The sequence below is a fragment of the Patagioenas fasciata genome, chromosome 1 (assembly GCF_037038585.1).
Source record: "Patagioenas fasciata isolate bPatFas1 chromosome 1, bPatFas1.hap1, whole genome shotgun sequence".
NCBI classification, from domain to species: Eukaryota; Metazoa; Chordata; class Aves; order Columbiformes; family Columbidae; genus Patagioenas; species Patagioenas fasciata.
The window spans coordinates 126,938,683-126,960,699 of record NC_092520.1 but is presented as its reverse complement, the minus strand read 5'-3'; the positions used below and the strand labels follow the sequence as shown (position 1 = coordinate 126,960,699).

General features: G+C 44.5%; 2 protein-coding genes across 13 annotated transcripts in view; one reads left to right on the top strand and one right to left on the bottom strand.

Moving 5' to 3' along the window:
* SIDT1 (SID1 transmembrane family member 1) overlaps positions 1-4,800 on the bottom strand; it is a 45,821-nt gene extending 41,021 nt beyond the window's left edge. For 2 of the 4 annotated variants that reach the window (XM_071814244.1, XM_071814248.1), the window contains exon 1: positions 4,335-4,800. In XM_071814244.1, the coding sequence (XP_071670345.1) occupies positions 4,335-4,517 (183 nt within the window). In that variant the 5' untranslated portion in view covers positions 4,518-4,800. The remainder of the gene's footprint in view (positions 1-4,334) is intronic. The other 2 variants (XM_065851891.2, XM_065851899.2) reach the window with 1 other exon arrangement.
* Positions 4,801-11,139: 6,339 nt separating this feature from the next.
* Positions 11,140-22,017, top strand: part of SPICE1 (spindle and centriole associated protein 1) — a 30,653-nt gene continuing 19,775 nt past the window's right edge. For 3 of the 9 annotated variants that reach the window (XR_011741208.1, XM_065851946.2, XM_071814191.1), the window contains exons 1-8: positions 11,140-11,318; positions 11,961-12,008; positions 14,185-14,331; positions 18,480-18,582; positions 19,350-19,471; positions 21,083-21,180; positions 21,480-21,622; positions 21,859-21,999. Coding sequence is in view for 8 of the 9 variants with exons in the window: in XM_065851946.2 (XP_065708018.2) it covers positions 11,148-11,318; positions 11,961-12,008; positions 14,185-14,331; positions 18,480-18,582; positions 19,350-19,471; positions 21,083-21,180; positions 21,480-21,622; positions 21,859-21,999 (973 nt within the window). In the remaining variant the exon portion in view is untranslated. Of the gene's footprint in view, positions 11,319-11,960; positions 12,009-14,184; positions 14,332-15,745; positions 15,829-17,636; positions 17,877-18,479; positions 18,583-19,349; positions 19,472-21,082; positions 21,181-21,479; positions 21,623-21,858; positions 22,000-22,017 lie in introns of those variants that run through there. The other 6 variants (XM_071814181.1, XM_071814186.1, XM_071814205.1 and 3 more) reach the window with 6 other exon arrangements.

The window sequence follows — 22,017 nt, the reverse complement described above, 5'->3', positions numbered from 1 at the left end:
ATTTGTTTTTCAGCAAATTAACCATTAGCAACTGCCAGAGCTTGCACTGGTGAAGAGAGTCATCCACTCTGAACTCTCTCAATACTCCCACGCACCCTTTTGTTTCTTTTTGGAAGGCTCTGTATTATTGCAATCATGGAATTAAGCAGATTCTCTCACTTGTCACATAAAACCTTCTCTAGTCAATTGTAAATCCAGCAGAAATATTTTGCAACTCTCATTCAGTCTTCTGGGTAGGAACACACTGCACAGGCAGCTCCAGCAAACCAGTTCTCCTTCCATCCTCCCTACCAAGTAAGGACATGTTGAATATGTGGAACTGGAGATGCTCATGAGTGTGGTCATTTTTTTCCTCATCCTGGATGCCTCCAACTTAAACACTCCTAAAATAAAATAATCCTGTTTGCCCAATTAATTGTTTACCAGACTTCTAATAGTGGACACCTGCCTTTGCTGTTAGAGCATGGGTGTGCAGTGACAGGTGCAACACCTGCTTTTATTACTGTATTTTTTACACTGACAGTTAAACATTAAACAAACACTTGTGCAGAGGGGAAGATTTAAAAGTGCAGCTAGGAGCAGGAAAAGGGAACCAGAAAAGCAATAACACGACTCCATAACAGATGAAGACTTTCCACCATGAGGAGGAGTTTGTCACTTCCATCTGCTCACAGGTCAACTCCAGAAGCCCCTTGCAGAAGAGGTAGCTGTGCTTTAGTTTAACAGCTCCACTTCAGAAACTAAGGCCTGAATCCTAGTTGCCAAGTACAGAAAAGCCTGACAGCTCTCCTGCTTCAAGGAACAAGGTGAAGTATTTCTGCACAGCACAAAGGAGGGTTTTTCTCACACACACAGAGAAGACACCTGGCAACGTACACATGTGTAAGAGTTTCAGCTAGGTGACTTGGTCAGGATTTAAGTACCCTTATTTTAATTTTACACACCAAGGAGCTGCACAAAAGGGAAGTGACTTGCCAGTCTCAAAGTAGCCCTGCTCCAGAGCCCCAGGTTGGACTTTCTTCACCTTGTATACATCTGCTCATCAGCAATCTCACAGGACTTGCTTTTCTCCTGCCCTCACGCATGTATACCTGTTTCCCAGGGAGTTAAGGAAGACTATGTGGATGAAGAACATCCTTTGAGATAAACAGGAGTCTTTCCAAAAGATGATGTCTCTAAAGAACCAGACAGAAGTAGCAGTCTTATTCTCTCCCTTCTCTCATCCATCATTCAAGCACAGCTCCATTCAACTGCATTTTCAGATGTGCCCTGGTAGCCACAGACGTGAGTAACCACAGCATTTGCAGGGGACTCATGGGTCACAAGCCAATCCTTGTGCCTTGTCCTTGGCTCCAAGTTGTCCCTTGCTTTGTCAGCCTGCTCTCATGTGAGAGAGCAGCAGAGAAGGGAAAAGAGCAGAACCCACAGCATCAGGAAAACAAAACGCTGTTTCAGAGCCAGACCACTCCTGATCTGGCTTTGCTTCAGAGGGAAAGCAATTACACTCACCCACTGCAGCCCTTCCACATGGAAAATACTCTTTTTATTAAATTAAATTTCCTATAACTAATGTTAATGATCCATGTGGTATCTGCCTCAAGGTATCAGAGGCTTCTGGCTGACCTGCCATCAGCATAGAGACAGGAGGAGACTGAAAGGACCAGGAATAGCAGAGAGCCTGTCAGTGGCAGGCAACTGGCAAACACTGGCTGACACTCCACTCACTAAGAGTTCAGGGCTAAAGACTGCACTGAAAGCCAAGGACTAGCACACCTAGTTTTTGCAGGACTTGTGTTCCTTCAGAAGGTGCCACAACTACCCAGAAGACAGCATGCCCCTAAGTATGTTCATGACTCTTGCACAAGAAAAACCTGCCCCCACAAGAGCATGGTCCCAGATCAAAGTCGAGGTTTCCACTACCAAGCTTCTAAACTTCAAGCAATCCGCATCACCAGAGAGACGCAAGGCCACCAGGACAAATCAGCCTCTAGCTCTGCCCAGAAGAGACCCAGACATTTTTGCCTCTCATCACTTCAGAGCCACAGCTGGGGAAGGGCTACACACACCTGCAGCCAGTTGCCTTGATTAGGCCAGACACCACCTTGAAGGCTTCTGCTGGTTTCCCTCAGGAATACCATCTGTAGGGCTTCTCAGTGAGGAATTGTAGAATGGTTTGGGTCAGAAGGGACCTTTAGAGATAATCTAGTCCAACCTTCTTGCCATAAGCAGGGATATCTTCCAATAGATCAGGTTGCTCAAAGCCTCATCCAACCTGACTTTGAACGTTTCCAAGGACAGGGCATCCACGACTACTCTAGGCAACCTGTTCCAGTGTCTCACCACCCCCATTGTAAAAAGAATTTCTATGTCCAACCGAAATCTACCCTCTTTCTCCTTAAAACTGTTGCCCCTTGTCCTGTCACTCCAGGCCTTGGTAAAAAGCATCTCTCCATCTTTCTTATAAGGCCACAATAAAGTCTCCCTGGAACCTTCTTTATCCTTAGGGCCTGTTTGGGGCGCCCCTCATCAGAAAGCCTCCTAGAACAGTTTATCTTTATTTAAGTGGTTTTTTTCTCTTCCAAATCAGTTTTCACCGCACAAGCTGGTTGTATGGCCTCTTTAAGCATGTTCATGGCAGTGCCTGGAGAGTTCTGCATTAAAAAAATATTAAGCCTCAAACCTCAAGTTTCTCTTCTCTAGATACGCTTTTGAAAATCTCAGTATCTATGCAGAGATTTCACATTCCAGCACAGAGAAGCATGCAGATTAGTCCGCTAAAGTTTCTGTTTAAATGCAGCAGTGATCTGAGCTGGCTGGCTTTTCATGGCCATGGGAATGGCCTAGTGACTGAAAGTAGCCATTGAGCAGAAGACGCATCCATAAACACCTCCTAAAAGCCATGTACTCCCTTCCCTGCCTCCTCCCACTTCACCATCACCTTAGTTCTCCAGGAGAGAAAACGTTTTTGTGGAAGGTGTCCAGCAAAATACATGGCTTCAAAGAGCACATTAAATTGAAGGAACTAGATTCATTTTAACTGAAGTCAGTATGCATGCTGTCTCTGCTAGCCAGCCCAGCAAGCCCCAAACAACATTTGGTCTGCCAACAGGCCCTCATTATAATACCCAATACCTGAAGCAGCCTAACTTACACTATCAGCACCAGTTTCTAAAAGGAGGCTCATGCGCAAAGCACACTTTTGACCTCTTGGGTTCAATGGTGACACCCAACAGTTAAATAATGCTGTGCTCCATTGCATCACAGCCCCAACACACAACTCCTGCCCCATAAATACCAGGTGCATTTTATTACACAGTAACACACACAATAGAAGACAGACCAGTCTTAAAAGGTCTAGATCTTTCAGAGTTCCAGAGTAAAGCAGAGCAAGGGATGATTAACGCCACCTCCCCTGTTTTCCCCCACCTTTTATCATGTTCTTTACCAACTCTCTTCATATTGAAGCTCTGGAAATATGGTGCGTAAAAAGTGATGTTTTCCTTTTTTTCTCTTCCTCTACAACTGAAGACAGGAGGGAAGATTCATTTGTCCGGTTCACCGTCTTTTGGTACATCAGAACATCTTACCCAGCAATTAACACCCAATCCAAACAACGGGGGCAGAGTTTCCAAGGTACCACTTAGCTATTTGAGATAAACACATTAAAAAGGGGGAAGGGGAAAAACCTGCAATAGCTAGGCATACATAAATGACAGATTTCCTTCCCCCATGAAACAGCCATGGCTTTAGCAGTGCTGCCCCACAGCCTCCTCACATCACACCTCACCTGTGTAGCCCTGTCTCACCTCCCTAGCTCTCAGGGGAGAGCACCCTGATACTACTGAAGCACTCAAGAGTGGAAAATGGTATTTTTAAAAGGCTTATTAAATGTAAACCACCCCACACACACCTTTTTTTTTTTCCTTAGCTAGTACTAAGGTCCTAAAATTCCATTCTAGACTTTAAACCTATTTCGCTGCTAGAAGAGCTGGATACCAAACCCCCGTCCGAGGGGGTGCACCAAACTGCCCATCCCGCGCCCCCTGGGATGCCGCCACCCTCTCTCCCCACAGCCCCGGGGTGCCCTGGCCGTGCCGGGAAAACCCGCAGGAAGGCGAGAGGAGCCCGCAGGTGCACGGCGGCCCCCGGCCCCCGCAGCGGCGGGAGGATGCGGGCGGGACCGCGGGCGCGGAGGGAGAGCCCGGCCCGCTCCCGCGCAGCGCCGGAGCCGCAGCGGCGCCACCGCCTTCCCGGCCGCACCGGCGGAGGGAGGGTGAGGGCGGCACGGTGCGTTTCCCCGGCGGGGAAGCCGGTGCTCAGGAGGACGCTCCTACCTGCCCGGGCTCGCTGCTGTAGGCGAAGGCGTAGACTCGCTCCGCGCTGATGTTCACGGCGCCTCGGTAGACGCGGCCGAAGGCGCCGGGTGCGGGGCTGCCCCCGGGGCCGCTCGCCACCGCTGCCGCCCAGAGCAGGGCGCAGAGCAAAGCCCCTGGAGCTGGGGCCACCCCCCCGGCCATGGGTTCGTCCCTGCCGCTGCTGGTCCCGCGGGGCAGCCTCACTCACACCCTCCGGCCGCCCGGTGCGGCACCCGGACCGTCTCTCCCCAGCAGGGCGGGTGCCGAAGCGCTTTATTTGCAATTTAAATAAACAGCTCGGCGACACGCACGGGCGCTGGGGGAGGCGAGGAGGCAGCCTCGGACACCCCCCACCCCTCGATCAGGGGGCGCCGAGCAACTTTCCCCCGAGAAGGACCCTCCGCCGGCCGGCGGGGAGGGGAAGGGAGGCCAGCGAGCCGGCCGGCCCCGGGGAGGAGGGTCTTCTCCCTGTGCCCGGCCCCAAAATCTGAGGCGGCCTTGGCAGACGGTTGTCAGGGAGCTTTTCCCCTTGGGTAGCTGTGCTGTGGGCTTTAGGGGCCCGCCGACATCGTCAGACACATGGGGACGGCATCTGCAGGACTTCAACAGCCCTGGCCCACTGAGCCAGGGGCGTCCTCACCCCAGGCTCTGCTCTCTTGCTTGAGCAGCAGCCTGCACCTGCAATGCATCTTGCATAAGGCCATCCCAAACGTTTTCTTTTTTGGCTACTTGTAACTTTGGTATCGATGCCCTTGTCTTTTAGTTCAGTCCAAAGATGCAAAGGGCTGCAGCAAAACGTCATTTCGTTAATCCAAGCATGGCTTGGTGGATCTTATGTTCTTTGAGTCGTTCATGGAACTGCTAGTGACATTCTCAACCTTTTCAGCAAGGTGAGAGCAATACTATTAGTCTGTGAAAGGGCCAGGTGTCTCTCTCTCATGGCTGACCCCTCCTATGTTCTTCTGTTTAAAACACATCTGGGAAATGTGTCAGATGCCATGGTGGAAGGATGCACTTTTAAGACAGAGCATTACTATAAAGCAACCTGAAAGGTTTTTGAGACTGAGGATGAACCTGTAGGAGCTGCAGTTTCACAAAGCCAGCTCGCTCTCTCCAACTGTGGCGCATCTGGCCACAGAAGCTTTCTGAATTGTGGGCTTTGTTTTCAAAATTTGGGTGAGATTTCCTGGGGGTCACCCGTTGTCTTTGGAGGAAAAGTTGCGAAGCTCAGCAAAACGAGTCAGCATGCATTATGCTGTCATTTTGATCTTCAGGCTTTTGTGTGATCTCTGCCAGGAGAAAAATAAAGACAATTGTGAGTGATTTCCATGTCTGCCTCAAGGCAGGCTGCTGTTGAAGTCACTCTGCCTTTTGTCAGAGTCCCAAGAAGAGGCATGAAGGGCAGAAACTCCTCACTTGAGATCTGCTGGAAGATGGACACTCCAGCACAAAGAGTGTGCCTTTCAGCTTGGAGTATCATGCTGTGCAGACCAGGACACCTGTTTGATGTCACTTCTGAGCTCTTGTGACTCTGTCTCGCTCCCTACTGGTACACAGCATGACCTGTCCTGGGAGACTTTCAAGTAGTGGGGGCACTGAAAGACTTGTGGCCTCCCCTCTGTAGAGCCCAGGGCTCCTGAACCGTACAACTCCCTTCTCATGCACTGCCCATGGCAGACCCACAGGTCAGTCCTGAGCACATGCTGGAGGGAGGAGAGTGGAGAGCACATCTTCTCCCACAGAGGAGAGGCTTCAGGCAACAGGAGTAGGTATGGCAAAGCAAAAGCACGTCAGGGACAGGTTGCTCAGAACAGTGTGTCAGATGGCACAAGGCCAGTATTCTGCAAACCAAGGTAGCTCTGGCAGATACCAATAGTTTTTGTGTCACTTGGTGTAGTACATATTTCAAATCAGGGAATCAGCGTGGTGTCAGTGCATTGCTCCTCCCTGGTCATGTTGCCTTCCTAACAAAGAAGTGGCTCTTCATATAGTCCATACTTTCCAATGCAGAATTATGCAGTTCTTAAAAGTATTTAAGAGCTTTGCCCTGAGTGGATGTATGTTTTGGTACCTTACCAAAGACTACATTTTTTCTTCATTTTGAATTTAAGAATTCAAATTTCTTTTCAAAGTGTAATACCTTGTTCTTGTCTTTGTTGAATTTCATCTTATTATTTCTGTGATTTAGCAATGTTAAACCTTTGTTCAAATCCTTGCCTCCAAAGTGCGGTACTGCCCAACTCAGTGGTTTTTGCTGAGGTTTGAAGTCAAAGGTCAATTCCACCATTCAAGTCACTAATTAACATAATCAATCCTAGCAGACAGATTAGATCTCTTAATTTGATATACCTTCCTATGAACAGGAAAATATCTGCTGCTACAGTTTGGAAATTGCTTTTCAATCGTGCACTCATGTTAATATAATCTGAGACCTATTTGTCTTTATGAAAGTGGTGTTCAAGGCGATGTCAAAAGCCCTACTGAAGTCAAAATAAGTTTCATCTGTTCCTTTCAGCACCTACTAAGTGAGTTATCTTGGCAAAGAAATAAATTAGGTTACTTTGACGTGATTTGTTCTGGACAAATGCACACTACTGCTTCTCATTCTCACTACTGCTTCTCTTATTGTTATTTAGTTGCTTGCACACTGATTGTTGAACATCTTTTTTCATTATCTTTCCAGATAACAAATGGTGGTTGGCTGATTTATCACTGTTCACTCAGCCTCTTTGATAAAGATGGGTAGCTTGTTTTCCCTTTTCACTTCCACCTGGATCTTGCTCTTGAATAGCAGCATGTATTTTGGAGGAAGGAGCTAGTACCTGTAAGAGACAAGATGCTGATCCAGACAACTATGGGTCTGGAGTAGCGGAACTGGTCTGGTGTTCCTGCACGTCACAGTACTTCGGCCTCTGGGGACAGTGAGGGCCAGCTGCTTCCTAAGGGACAGGGAGCCAAGTGGTGTAACATGGCCAGCAGAGTAGGGACCTCACTGTCCAGGGCCCCAGCCCATGGGATCTGAGCAAGGTGAGCAAGGCAGATCTGGAGATGGCAGATGGGGCCAACAGAGAGTCCAAATGGTAACTCCATGGCAATGGGATAGGCCTGAGGTCAAGCCTCATGTAAGTTAGTGAGTCAGATCCAGTGATAGCAACTGGGGATGGACACAGCCCTGTGATCAGCAGGAAAGTCCATAGCAGTGAGGCAGGTCTGAGGTCTGGCCAGGAAGTTGGCCAGCAGGTCCAGGTCAATGGGATTGTCCCCCTGTACCCGGCACTGGTGAGGCTGCACCTTGAATCCTGTGTTCAGTTTTGGGCCCCTCACTACAAGAAAGACATTGAGATGCTGGAGAGATTCAGAGAAGGGCAATGAAGCTGGTGAGGGGTCTGGAGCACAAGTCTGATGAGGAGCAGCTGAGGGAACCAGGGCTGTTTAGCCTGGAGAAAAGGAGGCTGAGGGGAGACCTTGTCACTCTCTACAACTACCTGAAAGGAGGTTGTAGTATGGATGGATGTTGGTCTCTTCTCCCAAGTAGCAAGTGATAGGGTGAGAGGAAATGGCCTCATGTTGTGCCAGGGGAGGTTTAGATTGGATATTAGGAAAAAAATTTTCGCAGAAAGGGTTGTCAGTCATTGGAACAGGCTGCCCAGGGAAGTGGTGGAGTCACCATTCCTGGAAGTGTTTAAAAGACACGTAGATGAGGTTCTTAGTGTCATAGTTTAGTGACAGTGCTAGGTTAATGGTTGGACTCAATGATCTTGAGGGTCTTTTCCAACCAAAATGATTCTGTGATTCTATGATACAGGCATGGCTGTCACACAGCTGTAGCTGTAGCTCAGGCAGGGCCAAGCACTGGAGCCTCAGCTGAAATGCAGCTCCCATGGGAAGAGGCAGGTCAGCCCTGCCTCCAGGGTCACCAGGGAGAAGGCATGGCTAGGTGGGCAGTGAGCCCAGGGTGCCAGACCTCCAGGAAGTGGGATGGTGCTCTCAGGACCCTTTCCTCTGTCTGCCTGTGGGGCACGTTTCATAACATGGCCCCTTTTTCTGGTATAAGCAAAGCCCAGGGTTGTGAGTGTCTCAGGGAAAGGAGGAACTGTGATGAACCAGAGGCTCGCAAGAGTGTGGGTTTGCGTTTTGGTGGGGTTTTTTGCTATAGCAAAAAAGTAGAAATACTCCTTGCTCTTGGGGAAAAAAGCATAGTAAAGAAATGACATTTCTCCTGGTAACTAGTGCTGCAAAAACATCCAGGATAGAGAAAAGGTCTTAATTATAAAAGAATTCCCCAAATCATACTAGCCTGAAAGTGGAAAGAGTATAAATGTGTGACAAATCAAACTGGTTGGAAACCTTACGGTTTTAAATCACTGCTATTTGAATATCTAGTCTCCATCTTATGTAAGCTCCACTGCAAGTAAACAGATGCTGTAGATGCTCTTCTGGCTTCTGCAGAGATAACGCAACATTTTCAGACTCTGCAGTAAATGCAGTGTGAAGAACGACAAGAACTGAAATGTGCACAGGCTTTTAAGATGCGTGATAGGACATGCTCCCCATTTTCTTATAGGTGGCTGAAATGTTTGAGAATAGGCTGGTGGAATGAGAAGTATCTCTGGCTTGTATTATATTTACTTGTATTAGATATTTAACATTTAAATTTGATTGTAATTAATAATACCAGAGAGGTTTAAGAGCTTTCAAAGTGAATTATATGTTCATCTAATTGTGCCTGTACCACTTTCTTCTTCAATAGATCTTGTTCTTCAAGACAACTTAAAGCTACATTAGGACAGAATTCCAGATGCACCCTTAATTTAAGCTTTTGGGTTCCAAATTTTCAAATAAACAGAGAGTAATGAATCCAGTGCATTGACTTGCAGACGTGCCTAGGATCAAGGATTGGTTTTACCACAGGCTGAACTCTGATGTTCAGTTTCAGGTTGCATATGGCGCAGCCTCCAGTATAAAAAGAACTCACTTGCATTTGCAGCAATTCAGTGAAGGCAATTGCTCATAGTATTTCTGTCACTTTCTTTCTTCCTTCGTAATTTCAATCTTGTTTTTGTATCACATGCAATGCAATCCCTTCCCTCAGCACATCAACCATTACCATTTGCACCTTCCACAAATCTTTTTATAATGATGTTGGTAAAGCCAGAATTAGATTGATGATGACCTTAAGCACCAGGAAATCTTGGTGAAAGCAGATTTTTCTAAGAAAGGAAGCAGTTTTGAATGAAAGGCTGATAAACCCTATGTCTTCACTTTCTACCTCCAAGAGACAAAATATTAAGCTCACACTGTGAGCGTAATGTTAACTCTAACCCTTCAGAGTAATTCACATCTTGTCGCCACATATGTGATGGGGAAGTGGAGGATCTGTGGCATATTTGTGGGACAAATCTAGAGAAAATACATTGCACTCGTGTGCAAGCTAAATGACTCATTGAAGAACAACCAGTTGCTTTGTGGAAGCTGGAAATTCTTGGTGGGTAGGGAGGTGCACCTTCTTCATTGGCACTGCTAGTGAGATGTTTGTTAAAACACACTCAAGGGCCACCCTATGATTTGGTGTCACCTTATTTAACAGTTTATGTGACATTCTGCTCTTAATGACCTGTAATAGGGTCTGAAATACATTATCACATTGGGAAATAGGTCAAGAGAGGTTCTCCTTCCCCTCTACTCTGCCCTGGTGAGACCACATCTGGAATATTGTGTCCAGTTCTGGGGCCCTCAGTTCAAGAAGGACAGGGAACTGCTGGAGAGAGTCCAGCGCAGGGAAACGAAGATGATGAAGGGAGTGGAGCATCTCCCATATGAGGAAAGGCTGAGGGACCTGGGTCTCTTTAGCTTGGAGGAGACTGAGGGGTGACCTCATTCATGTTTATAAATATGTAAAGGGTGAGTGTCATGAGGATGGAGCCAGGCTCTTCTCGGTGACAACCAACGATAGGACAAGAGGCAATGTGTATAAACTGGAACACAGGAGGTTCCACTTAAATGTGAGAAGAAACTTCTTCACAGTGAGGGTGACAGGCACTGGAACAGGCTGCCCAGGGAAGTTGTGGAGTCTCCTTCTCTGCAGACATTCAAAACCCACCTGGACACCTTCCTGTGTAACCTCATCGAGGTGTTCCTGCTCCGGTGGGGGTATTGGACTATGTGACCTTTCGAGGTCCCTTCCAATCCCGAACATTGTGATTCTGTGAAATTTGCAAGGCTTCTTGGGAGGGACATTTAGAGATGGCTTGGGAGGGTATTTGCAGTGAGGAGGGATATTAATGAAACAAGTGTGTGGAAAAATTAAGGTGAGAGGTGGAAGGCATGGAAAAGTGGCATGGATAGGACCGGCTCATGTGGAGGATAGAGAGCCCCCTTCGCACACGGCCGTATCTGCCAAGGCACTGCCCTACTTTGTGGGGCTGGGAGCTCTTCCGCACACCTGAGGTGTTGCTCGCGGGCGGGCAAGGCTAGAAGCTGCTTCCTCACAGAAAACGCGAGAGAGAGCTGCAGGCACAGGCGACACCCACGCGCGTGCGAGGGGCCGGCGGCGGGAACACGGTGTGAGGTGCGAACTAGCGGAGATGGAAGGGAGAGGTTGAGGGAGACGTTAACAGGGACGCCGCTTCAGGCGGGGGGAGCCTGGATTCGCCGCGGGGGCGGTGGTGGTTGGGGGTGCGCGGGGTGGACAGAGCCGTTGCTGCGCTCCTCCCACTAGGGCGGGGAGAAAAAAAAAAAAAAAAAAAAAAAAAAAAGGGGGGGGCGGAGGGGGAAAAAAACAACTCTGTCCCCATGGCAACGGCGGGCGGAGGTGTGCGCGGCCTGCTCGAAACTCTGCCGCGGCGCCCTTCCCGCACTCTCCCCGCGGCGCGCCCGGCGATGTCCCTGCTGCGCGGAGCTCGGCCCCGCGGCACTGGCAGAAAAGGCCCCAGGAAGCCCTCGGCGGTGAAGCGGGACTGGGACGTAAGTGCTTCCCCCTCCTGGGTGCCGCGCCGGGCCCCGGGCCTGCTCTGGCCTTGGCGGCACTTCCCGCTTCTCCTCAGGCTTGCGGGCGGCCAGGCGGGACCGGCGGTGGGGCTGCTTCAGCTGGGTGACACTGGAGCCTGTTACTAGCTGGGGAAAGGCCGGGGAGCCCCGTACCCACGGACGTGCCGGCCGCGGGGAGCCTCGAGAGGTCACCACCCTCTCTGTGGGGCTCACGTTTGGAGAGACCCCATTTGTGTGGGGATTTGTGTGAGGAGGGAGTGCTGTGGGGGGCAGTTGCGTGTGCATGACGCCTCTCACTTCCTTGGTTAGGCCTCCCAGCTGTGTATTAGGTTAGATACCTATAGGTGTTAGATGTATATAACCCTGCCTGAGGACAGGCCTCCCTTCTGGCAGCCCACGCTTTAGGCTGGAGAGCGCGTACAGTCTTGATAAGGGTATTTTTGAGGATTGCCCAACTCACTGCGGGTGGCATGCTTTAGAATGCCATTAAAAATGCATCATTGTAAAATTGTATGCTAATTATGTTGTAGTTTAGAGGGTTTTTTAAATGAAACTTGAAAAAAATCTGGTTCACCCTTTGTTCTGGCTTTTGATTTGTTTTCTGGTTCCTGTTTGCAGAGCACAGTCCATGATTTGACAGTCCACCGCGCAACTCCTGAGGATATTGTAAGTGTAATAGCAATCACTGTTCCTTCCCTGTAGCAAGGAAATTTAACTGTTTACCTGGCATAAGTGTTTACTGTACTTATAGGGATATTTTCCACCGGTGTTTATTTTCCCTTTTTAAGCTTCTGAAAATATTGGCTCTTTAGTGTTAGCTCTTTGTTTATGATATCATGCATCCATAGCTCTACCAGTTGGTGTTTTTCAATTTTTTGTTTCCATTGGGAAGCAGTAGCAGTAGTTTTTATTTCAGTAAAGTGTCTCTCACAGCATCCTCACAACTAAATTGAGGAGGTGTGGTCTAGACAATAGAGTAGTGAGATGGGTTGCAAACTGGCTTAAAGAGAGAAGCCAGAGTGGTGGTCAATAATGCGGAGTCCAATTGGAGGCCAGTATCTAGTGGAGTGCCTCAGGGGTCAGTACTGGGGCCAATATTATTCAATATATTAATTAACGATTTAAACGAGGGAATTGAGTGTACTATCAGCAAGTTTGCTGATGACACTAAGCTGGGACGAGTGGCTGACATGCCAGAAGGCTGTGCCGCCATCCAGCAGGACCTGGACAGGCTGGAGAGTTGGGTGGGGAATAACCTGATGAAATTTAACAATGGAAAGTGTAGAGTCCTGCATCTGGGCAGGAACAACCCCAGGTTCCAGTATAGGTTGGGAAATTACATATTAGAGAGCAGTGTAGGGGAAAGGGCCCTGGAGGTCCTGGTGGACAACAGGATGACCGTGACCCAGCACTGTGCCCTTGTGGCCAGGAAGGCCAATGGCATCCTCGGATGTATTACAAGGGGGGTGGTCAGTAGATCGAGAGAGGTCCTCCTTCCCCTCTACTCCGCCCTGGTGAGAACCCATCTGAAATATTGTGTCCAGTTCTGGGCCCCTCAGTTCAAGAAGGACAGGGAACTGCTGGAGAGGGTCCAGTGTAGGGCAACAAAGATAATTAAGGGAGTGGAGCATCTCCCTTATGAAGAAAGGCTGAGGGAGCTGGGTCTCTTTAGTTTGGAGAAGAGGAGACTGAGGGGTGACCTTATTAATGTTTATAAATATATAAAGGGTGAGTGCCATGAGGATGGAGCCAGGCTCTTCTCGGTGGCAAACAATGGTAGGACAAGGAGTAATGGGATCAAGCTGGAACACAAGAGGTTCCACTTAAATTTGAGAAAGAACTTCTTCTCAGTGAGGGTGACAGAGCACTGGAACAGGCTGCCCAGGGAGGTTGTGGAGTCTCCTTCCCTGGAGACATTCAAAGCCCGCCTGGACACCTTCCTGTGCGACCTCACCTAGGCGTTCCTGCTCCAGCAGGGGGATTGGACTGGATGATCTTTCGAGGTCCCTTCCAATCCCAAACATACTGTGATACTGTGATAAAAGCATAAAAACATAAATACATAAAAGCTCACTGGAACAGTTGAAGTTAAGTCTCATCTCTGCTGGCAAGACTGAACGACTTGCTTTATTTTAGGATTCTTTCCAATTCTGAAGGTACTTAATTTTCATTTAAACAATTTAACATCACTTCTTTATACTGAATGACCTGTTCATTACAAAATATGTGACTTCCATTTCACTTTCCTTGGTAGCACCAATTACCAGGATGAAATAGGCAACATGAGCTGTTGTTGCTTATAAATTTTGGCAGTTTCATCAGGACAGATGGGCACAGTAGCAGAAAGGGACTTGATTCTGTAAGTGGTTGGCTTGGTAGCTTCCAGACACTTTAACAAGCACCTCACACATTTTATTTCTATTTAAACTGAATATATATACATTTCATTGTTAGAAGAAGAGAAAAAATATCTCTGATGATTGTCCTTAGCGTTAAATCAGGAAAATGCGTTATGTTTTTGTATGCATATAATAGGTGGTAGTGTTTGCTTTTTCCTCCTTTTACAGTTGAGAAAACTATTACTTAGTCAGTGGTGTAGGGGAAATGGAAACTAAGAGACTTTCCCCATTCACCTTTTGAGCTACTTTAATTTGGCTGGTACTTATGCCATTTTACAGTTCTGGATGTTTGTGAGGCTGTCATTTGTACCACTATGAAGTTAACGTAAATAATATTCAGTGCATTAATGAAAAAAATCAAGAAGAGCTTGGTAGTGTTACTCTGCAAATTTTGCTTTAGATTGTCCCCTGGTTTTGAAATGGTTTCTTTCACATTTATGTAGCTGCGTCGCCATGAAATACACAAATCAAAAAACAAAGCACTGGCACATCTGGAACTGCAAGAGAAAGCACTGAAAAGAAATTGGAAGAAGCAAAACCAACTAGCTGCTGATTCAGTGGAGAAAAGGAAATTGAGTCTGATGCGTGAGGTGAGAGCTAAATCTGCGCTTTCAGTCTGCTGCAGATGATTTGCAGCAGTAGTGGAAAACATCTTTTGCACATAGTTCAACATTTGCTCTTGTTGGACAATTTGGCTTTGTACAGTGTCCCTCTTCTATGTGCTGTGAGTGCAGTGATTGAAACAGGCTGTATAACATATTAACCGATCTATACAGTTGCACATTTCGTCTTTATTGCCTGGCTGTGCCTTCTGTAATTCTGCAGACCTCTTTGCATCTGAACAGGAACTGTTTGCAGAGTTAAACTGTGTGTTGTGAAAACAATGTGTATTTTTTGTGTTCTTATTGCTATCTTGCCTTTCCCCCCTCCTGCGAAATGTTTTTCTTTGATGGAAGTGTGAACACTTATCTTTCTAGGAGGGACATCCTTATCTGCCATTGCTTATTGAAACAGAGAAAATGCAGAGTCATAGAGGCAGAGAGGATGAGGCAAGAAATTGGTAATGAAGAGCTTTTCTGGAAGGAAAATGGACACAACAAAGGCTGAGGGGCTATGGCTACTAGCAGACAAGCTTATCATCTGGAAATTGAAGTGCTTGTTCTCTAGGCATTCAGAAGCACTCTGACTGAAAATACTAATATTGTTTAATTTGCTTTTGAATATTGAACTGTAGCAGCAAACCTAAGTTAACAGAGACAGTAGCTGTCACTGTCTGAAAAGGGATTTTGGTGGTAGACATCCTTTTGTTTCATGTGGCAGGTGACTCCTTGCTATGAAAACTAATCTCAAATCATAGCCATGAGCTTTCAGGCCTTTTCAGCACTTGGACAAACTGAGAATTGTTGGTAAAGAATGATTATGAACAATGTTCACCTTGCAGTTAAAATAAGCATGATTTAGTAGTCCTGTAAATGTGCAGTGGATTAACCATCACGGGCCTCTTCTCTTTTTTGTGTTTTGTAAATTTTCATAAGTCTTTTTCTGATCTCTGAGAACATTCAAGCATAGACAGAAATTAAAGTACTTAGAATTTAAGATCACCGTCTAGTTTCCTATTTGACACCTGTTTCTCTGCAGTCACAGTAGAATTTTTGTGTTAATGGTATCGTGCTCTTAAAGTTTTTTCACCCTGGCTTTCCTGAAACAGAGTCTCAGGCATGAATTCCAAAAATTCCACTAAGTAATTTTTTTTAAAGGTACAGTGGTAGAGAGCAGCTTGAGCTGGGTGCCTCCAGAGGGACCCTGGACAAAGAAATCCCTGGGCAATTCTACCTTTACAATCTGAGTTCCCCACCTCTCATGCACCCATTTGGGCCAATTGTAATATTAAGTTTGGAGTCTCCCTGTTTTTCTTCAGGTCCCTTTATTTTTGTCAGGCAGACTGTTTCTTGTCTCTGTGGGTGGTTGGTTGTCTCTCATTGACCAGACTGGATGTCAGTCTAGGTGCTGGCCTGTCTGTTCTCCCTCTCGGCTGCTATTTGCACCTGCCCCGGAAAAGCTGAAAACAGCAACAGCCAAAAACATCAGTAAGTTCTCACTGTTTCTCATCTCTAGACATGCTGTTCCTTTGTTATCTTTAGGGATGCAGCTTCTGCTGACAATTGTAGCTTCTTTTTCTTGTGGCTTGAACTGACTCTGAGGGCCCTCCTTTGCTTAACTAGGTAAAAAGATCAACATGTCTAGCTGAAAGTTCAGAGTTTGCAGCCTAAGTCTGCAGCAAATTTAGTTACTTACGCTAAGTGAGTTATGCTAGGCAAGTTCTATATAAGCAGTATACCAACTTGCACAGTAGTCCTGCTCTATCGTGCTTACGCAAGCCTCTCGATTGTACCTGCACAATAATTGAATAAGATCAGGTCTGGACATAGGCTAAGACAGTCTGTATTTCTTAACAGGCTCTGTTATCTTGGTATCTTTTTTCGTTCTTTGCTGCTGTGAGAGTGTAGCTTCCTAAGACCCTTGAATCCTACTCAACTGCAGAATACTCAGGAACAAAAACTAGGAAGATGCTGCTTCCAGTGTGTTTCTTCCTGTAGCTGTAGGTTGAAAAAAAAAGAGAGCAAAAGTTGTAAAATGGATGAGCAAAAATTTAATCTTTTGGGGATTGGTCTGCCTAAAAATCTGAATGAAAAAATAATATGTGTTCATCTCTGTAACTGTGGATTGAGAATGTACAGATACCACACTGACTGGTCCTATAACAACTTATTTTTGAAGTCATGTTAATGTGTTGCACTGAAGGGTACGTGGTGAGTGGGTTATCATAGTGGGGAGGTTTTAGTATTAGTCTGTTTAATTATCTGTAGTAACAATCTGAAACAGGAGGGAAGATTAATTTTAATAATCCATAGGTAATACTAAACTGGAATGAGGTACAGCAATCAGTGAATTTGTTGAGGGCATGTAAGTGGGCCGAGAGTGGTTAGAAGCTGATAGCACTTTGTTTTCTGCTGATTGCAAGCAAATGTGAGCTAATCTACTTTGGGAGCAATGCTCTAAAAATGTTTGTAACATGTTCAGCAGGAGGGTGAATCTTAAGAAGCTGCTAATACTGGAAAAGATCTAGTAGGAGGATAAAAACAAATTAATCAGAATAATTTTTGTCTGATTAAACATATCACTTCAGTTTTAATTGTGTTAGAGAAAGGAATCATATTTTGTGACAGGTCAACTTTTTTTTTTCTTTCCCTTCTGCAGATCTGGCATAATTTTGTCTAAAAACCTGCATTGTTTTGACATCAGATGGCTAAATGGAAAGACTAGATTTTGTTAGTATCACGTGTGAAAACTGAATAGTGATTTGGAAAAGCAGATGTGTGAGATGAAAGATAAATATTCACTGATTTGCTAAATTGGTGAAGAGGAAAAGCATAATATAATGCGGTGTAATTCAGGCTCAAAAGACTAGAAAGACATGGAAACTAGGTATATGGGGAAACTTTTTGGTATAACAAAGGACAGTAAAATAGGGGACGTGGAGAAACAGGTGAAATGTGACAGCGTAGAATTTTCAGTGAACCTGAATATAAACCAGCAAACTTTTCAATGAACACTGAAACACTGTGGACATAACAGCATATAGTGCTCTGAAACTGCTGGAGACCAACCACTCTTGTGATTCCTGAGGGAGCAAAAATTGTTCAGATTTTGAGTAGGAGGGCACACACGAGTCTGTCCTTTCTGTGGGATCTTCTAAAGTACTTGCAGTGCTTCTGGCTAAATTTGATTAACCGTGGTTAAGTGGAGGTCAATTACGTATCTGGTCTCCTCTCAAGTGTTTAACTACCTTCCTCACAGATTGTGGGATATAATTTTACTATTTTGCCATTTCCAGCTTTGTGAATGGAGCCAGAAGTCAGAGAGTTTTGAGATACATTCTGCCCATGGAGCCATGTCCCCAGTCAGCTCCATTCAGCTCACAGTAGCTGAAAGCCTCTTCCTTTGCACCCCATGACCTCTCTCCTTAGATGGCAGCTGTCATGGTGCCAGGGATGGACTTCAAATACTGGGGGAGAAGGACCTTGGATACAGCTGTGCCTTGTGAGAGATGTGTGGAGATTCCTTCTGATACCAGGTGTAGTCAGCTGTGTTTATATCTGTTGAAACTTTTATGACAGTATGTGGCTTAATTTTTAGGTAGGATTTTCAATAGTCAAGCTGAATGAAACAAGTCTGCCTGAATTGGTTTGAATCTAATCAAGTAGTGCAGTTTTTGTGTGTCTGTCAGATATAGATAAGTGTTCTTTGGCTCAACAACATTGAGATCAAATTATTTGTGGATGCATACTGTTTGTTTTGGTTTTTTTTTAATTGCCAGATATATGTCTTCGTTTTGATGAGTGTATCATAAACAGCCAGCTTCTTGTTTGTGTCCAGCTGGGAGAAGGAGAAGGGAGTGAGAGGATTGACTATAAAAAGAAAGAGTCAGTGCTGATGAGGGTTCTAGTAGTAATAACTGTTTAATTTTTCAGAAAAACAAGGTGAATTCTAATCACTCAGAATGAAGTATGGTTTTCTGATCTATCTTAATTAGGATCTAATTGCACAACACCAACTTTGCAAACATTGTCTTGTTGGCTTTTCTCTTGCTAACTGTTCTGAAGAACAATACCAAAAAAACAAAGGAAAAAATTGGTCTGCTCGGTATGAAATATATCCTTATATGCTATACTTTCAGATTCTGTCTGATCAATACCATTTGCAAGATGTATTGGAACAATCTGATCAGGTTATGGCTGTGGCAAGAAACTTGTTTGGGAACGCTCCTCGCACACGAACAGGTAGACCATCTCATTTATATGTGCTAGTACATTTCAGATAATCTTCTTGCTTTTCTTAGTCTCAGTTTGCAAAGTACTCTTTTCAACTGTTTTAATCTCATTGTCTAACATAGTACAATTGACCCTGTTCATGTTGGATGAAACACAAATGAGGATGATGCCTCCCATGGCAGGGGAGTATGAGTCTTGGCCAGTTTTTCTCCTGTATCAGTACATTTTGGAATTTTGTATCTCTTACTGTGAAACATCTGACACTCACCATTTCGACAACCAAGGTACTGGCCTATACAGAGCACCAGTTCGAGTAATTTCAGAGGTTTTGATTCTCCTTGCTACAAGGGTAGACTGCTTGCTCTTGGATATTGTTGAAAATTTATTAGCAATTCGTGAACAAGGCATCTCCTTTTCTTATACTGATTTGTGGGTCTTTACGCTGCTGGAGGGCAGGACTGGCTGTCTGCATGTGAAATCTTAAGCTTAGGTTCTTTCCTCTTTAAGCTGCCATTCTGTTTTGTATATAATGACTGTTTCATCCTACATGCTGCATCTGCACAAGTGTATTTACACAGGTGAGAAGGACAAAAGCCTGGTACATGGCTGAATGTATTGAGGTAACTATGATTGGCCTTCGGCAGTTGTTTAAAGCAATGTTCGTTCCTGTGAACCTTTTTGTGCAAAGTACATGGACTTGATTTTTGGTACAAAGTCCTCGCAACATACTACAGATGGAGTCATCTGTTCTTCCATGTTTTGTCCAATTCCTCTAGGTTTCCCTAATGTAACAGTGGCTCCTAACTGTGACCCAGAATCCTCTCAAGGACCCATTGTACAAAAATGTGATCATCCCAATCAGCTTTCAGTCCTTAGTGACACTGTCATGGATTCCCAGGTAGTCTGTGTTCTGTTCCGTGCACGTCCTGTGGCTTTTTTGTTTGCACAAAGTAAGATTATTCGAAGGTAGAGTTTCCAAGCAGACAAACCTGTCTTTTGTGTTTTATATACCATATTGACCACCTCCATTTAACACCATTTTCTATGTATGTTAGTTTGTTCTGTAAGACTCTGGGAATCATTATTTTGTTTGTTTGTTTGTTTCTTAACATTGGAATATGAAAAACACACAGGTCTCATAGATGGTCTCATGTTACCATGCTCTCTCTTTTAAATTCTGGAATTATCAGCAAGAGAGCAAAGTAATTACAGACAAAGAAAACAACTCTTGTGTTAGTTAAGTAATTGCTACATATCAAAATATGCCTCTGATTTTCTAATTTTGTCTGCATACATGGCGACATAGCCAGTTGGGCTCCAATTTATTTCTATAACACACATGTGAATGTACCCCAGTTAAATCCATGGCCTTGATTAGTCGTGCAAGTTTAACTTTTAGTACTTCACATTCTTTTAAAATTATTTAGAATTGTTTAAAAAGTTTAAAAATAATTTACATTTGTTCAAAATTTCATTTAGATTGGCTTTGTGTTCTGTTTTCTTTTTATAACATGCGTTGTACCAGGAATGCTCATTGTGATTTGAGAACAAGCAACATGATACTCCCAGAAATCAGCTCACTGATGAAGAACAGGAGGGCTGTGGGTGTGAAAGTAGTGGTGTCATATTCTCATGGTTCCCTAATCCTGTTTCCTACTGTCTTGCACAAATATCTGCAGTTTGAGTTGTGGTACTGCTCTTGTATTTTAATGTGGTATTTGTTTTTTGGGTTTTTTTTAATGTGAAGTTAACTGTAATGTCTTTATAAGCTGTATCACTGGATGCATGCTGCAGGATAGGCTTAAATTTTTAAAAGACACATGTACTGATAGTTGTGTGCTGAGCTTTTGTGAGATTTTATTTTCCTCATGTACCTATGAAAATCATAGTTAAAGGCTATCTGGTGAAGCCTACCCAGAAGTACATAAACCTGAGGAACCGTAATTTCAAATTTTTTTGCTTAAATTTTGCTATGAATCTGGTACATAGGACTGTATTTTGTTCTGGTTGCATTTTACACACAGAATAGAATATAGCAGATCTCATTACAACGTTGTTTAGCTTGTGATGTCAAATGGCTGAAATGTTAGAAATGCTATAATTATGTGACTTTTTCAATTTTTCTGCCTGCTATATCTTTGTTTTGGTACAGTCTTTAAAGCTTTTTTATCCTATAGCACATGTGGTCTTTCTTACATAATATAAATGATCCACATGAGATATTGGATATTGAATTAATCACTAGCTGTATTATTATTTTTATAGACAATTGTCAGTATTAGTGTTTCTTAGGCGCTAAAGTCCCCCAAAACTGTTCCCACAGGGGGTTGTGTTTCCTGTCTTTCTCTTTTTTGTATTTTTTTTAAATTTTGTTTTGGAAGTAGAGACTGAAACAAATATTTTGGATTTTTTTCTTGAAACAATTTCAGAAAATTGATCTCTAACTTCATTCTAAAGATAAATTTAAACTGCTCTGAAGCCCCTTTTATTTTCTTTGTCTCCTAAAAAGGCTCTTAATGAAGTAGAAGAGGAAGCATTATCAATTTATCAATCAGAAGATGGCCACCATGACTCTCTGCATTTCAAATCCAGCATAAATTCTGATAGGTCAGTACAAATATATCCATTCAGATTTCCACCTTCTTAATACTGAAAATAGACAGAGTTAAAAGGGTGTTGCAAGAGTACAGTTAAGTTACCTTTTCTGTTCTCCCACCCCCGCTCCTTTCCTCACCTCAGAATTCTAGGGAAAACCCTTGTAACACTCAGATGGCAACTGAATGTAAGCAGGGAACTCACCCGAGCAGTTATAGGAAGAGCATGTTAAAATATCTAAACTGTACAGTTGATTTAGGATCATGCTATTATCCTGTTACAATTCACTGTTATGCTTGGTTTGAATGTAGGCTACTTCGGTTATTGAGAGAAGAAAATTCCTTGGTGAATTCCCAGTTGTGGGGTGAAAAGGATATGAGAAGAACTACTTTATCACAAGAATCAAATGTGCCTTTGACTCCAACAACTGTTTCTCCATCATTGGATCGTTCAGGTTGGACTTGCCAAATCACAGCCTTTCAAGGGTTGTTAGGCCATTCACAGTGTCCTGTCTGGAATTCCTGTTCTGAGTGGGGGTGAGAGACAGAGATGCGCTAATTTGGCTCAGATAAATTTCCAGACTAAAAAGCCAGCTCTTCTAATGGAATTACTTTATAACATATTACTATTAAGAACATAACTGAAATATTTCATATGTTTATTTTGCATTTTGTTTTGTGTTTAAATCAGCCCTCAATGCTACCAATGTAGTCAAGAGAATCCATTCAAGACTTCAGAATGAAGACAAAGGAGAGACTATAGACTCCACTTACACTGTGAGACAAGTGCTGAACCCAAACTCAAGGAAACAAAAGCATATCGCAGCAAAAAGTTTAGTACTTTTGAATA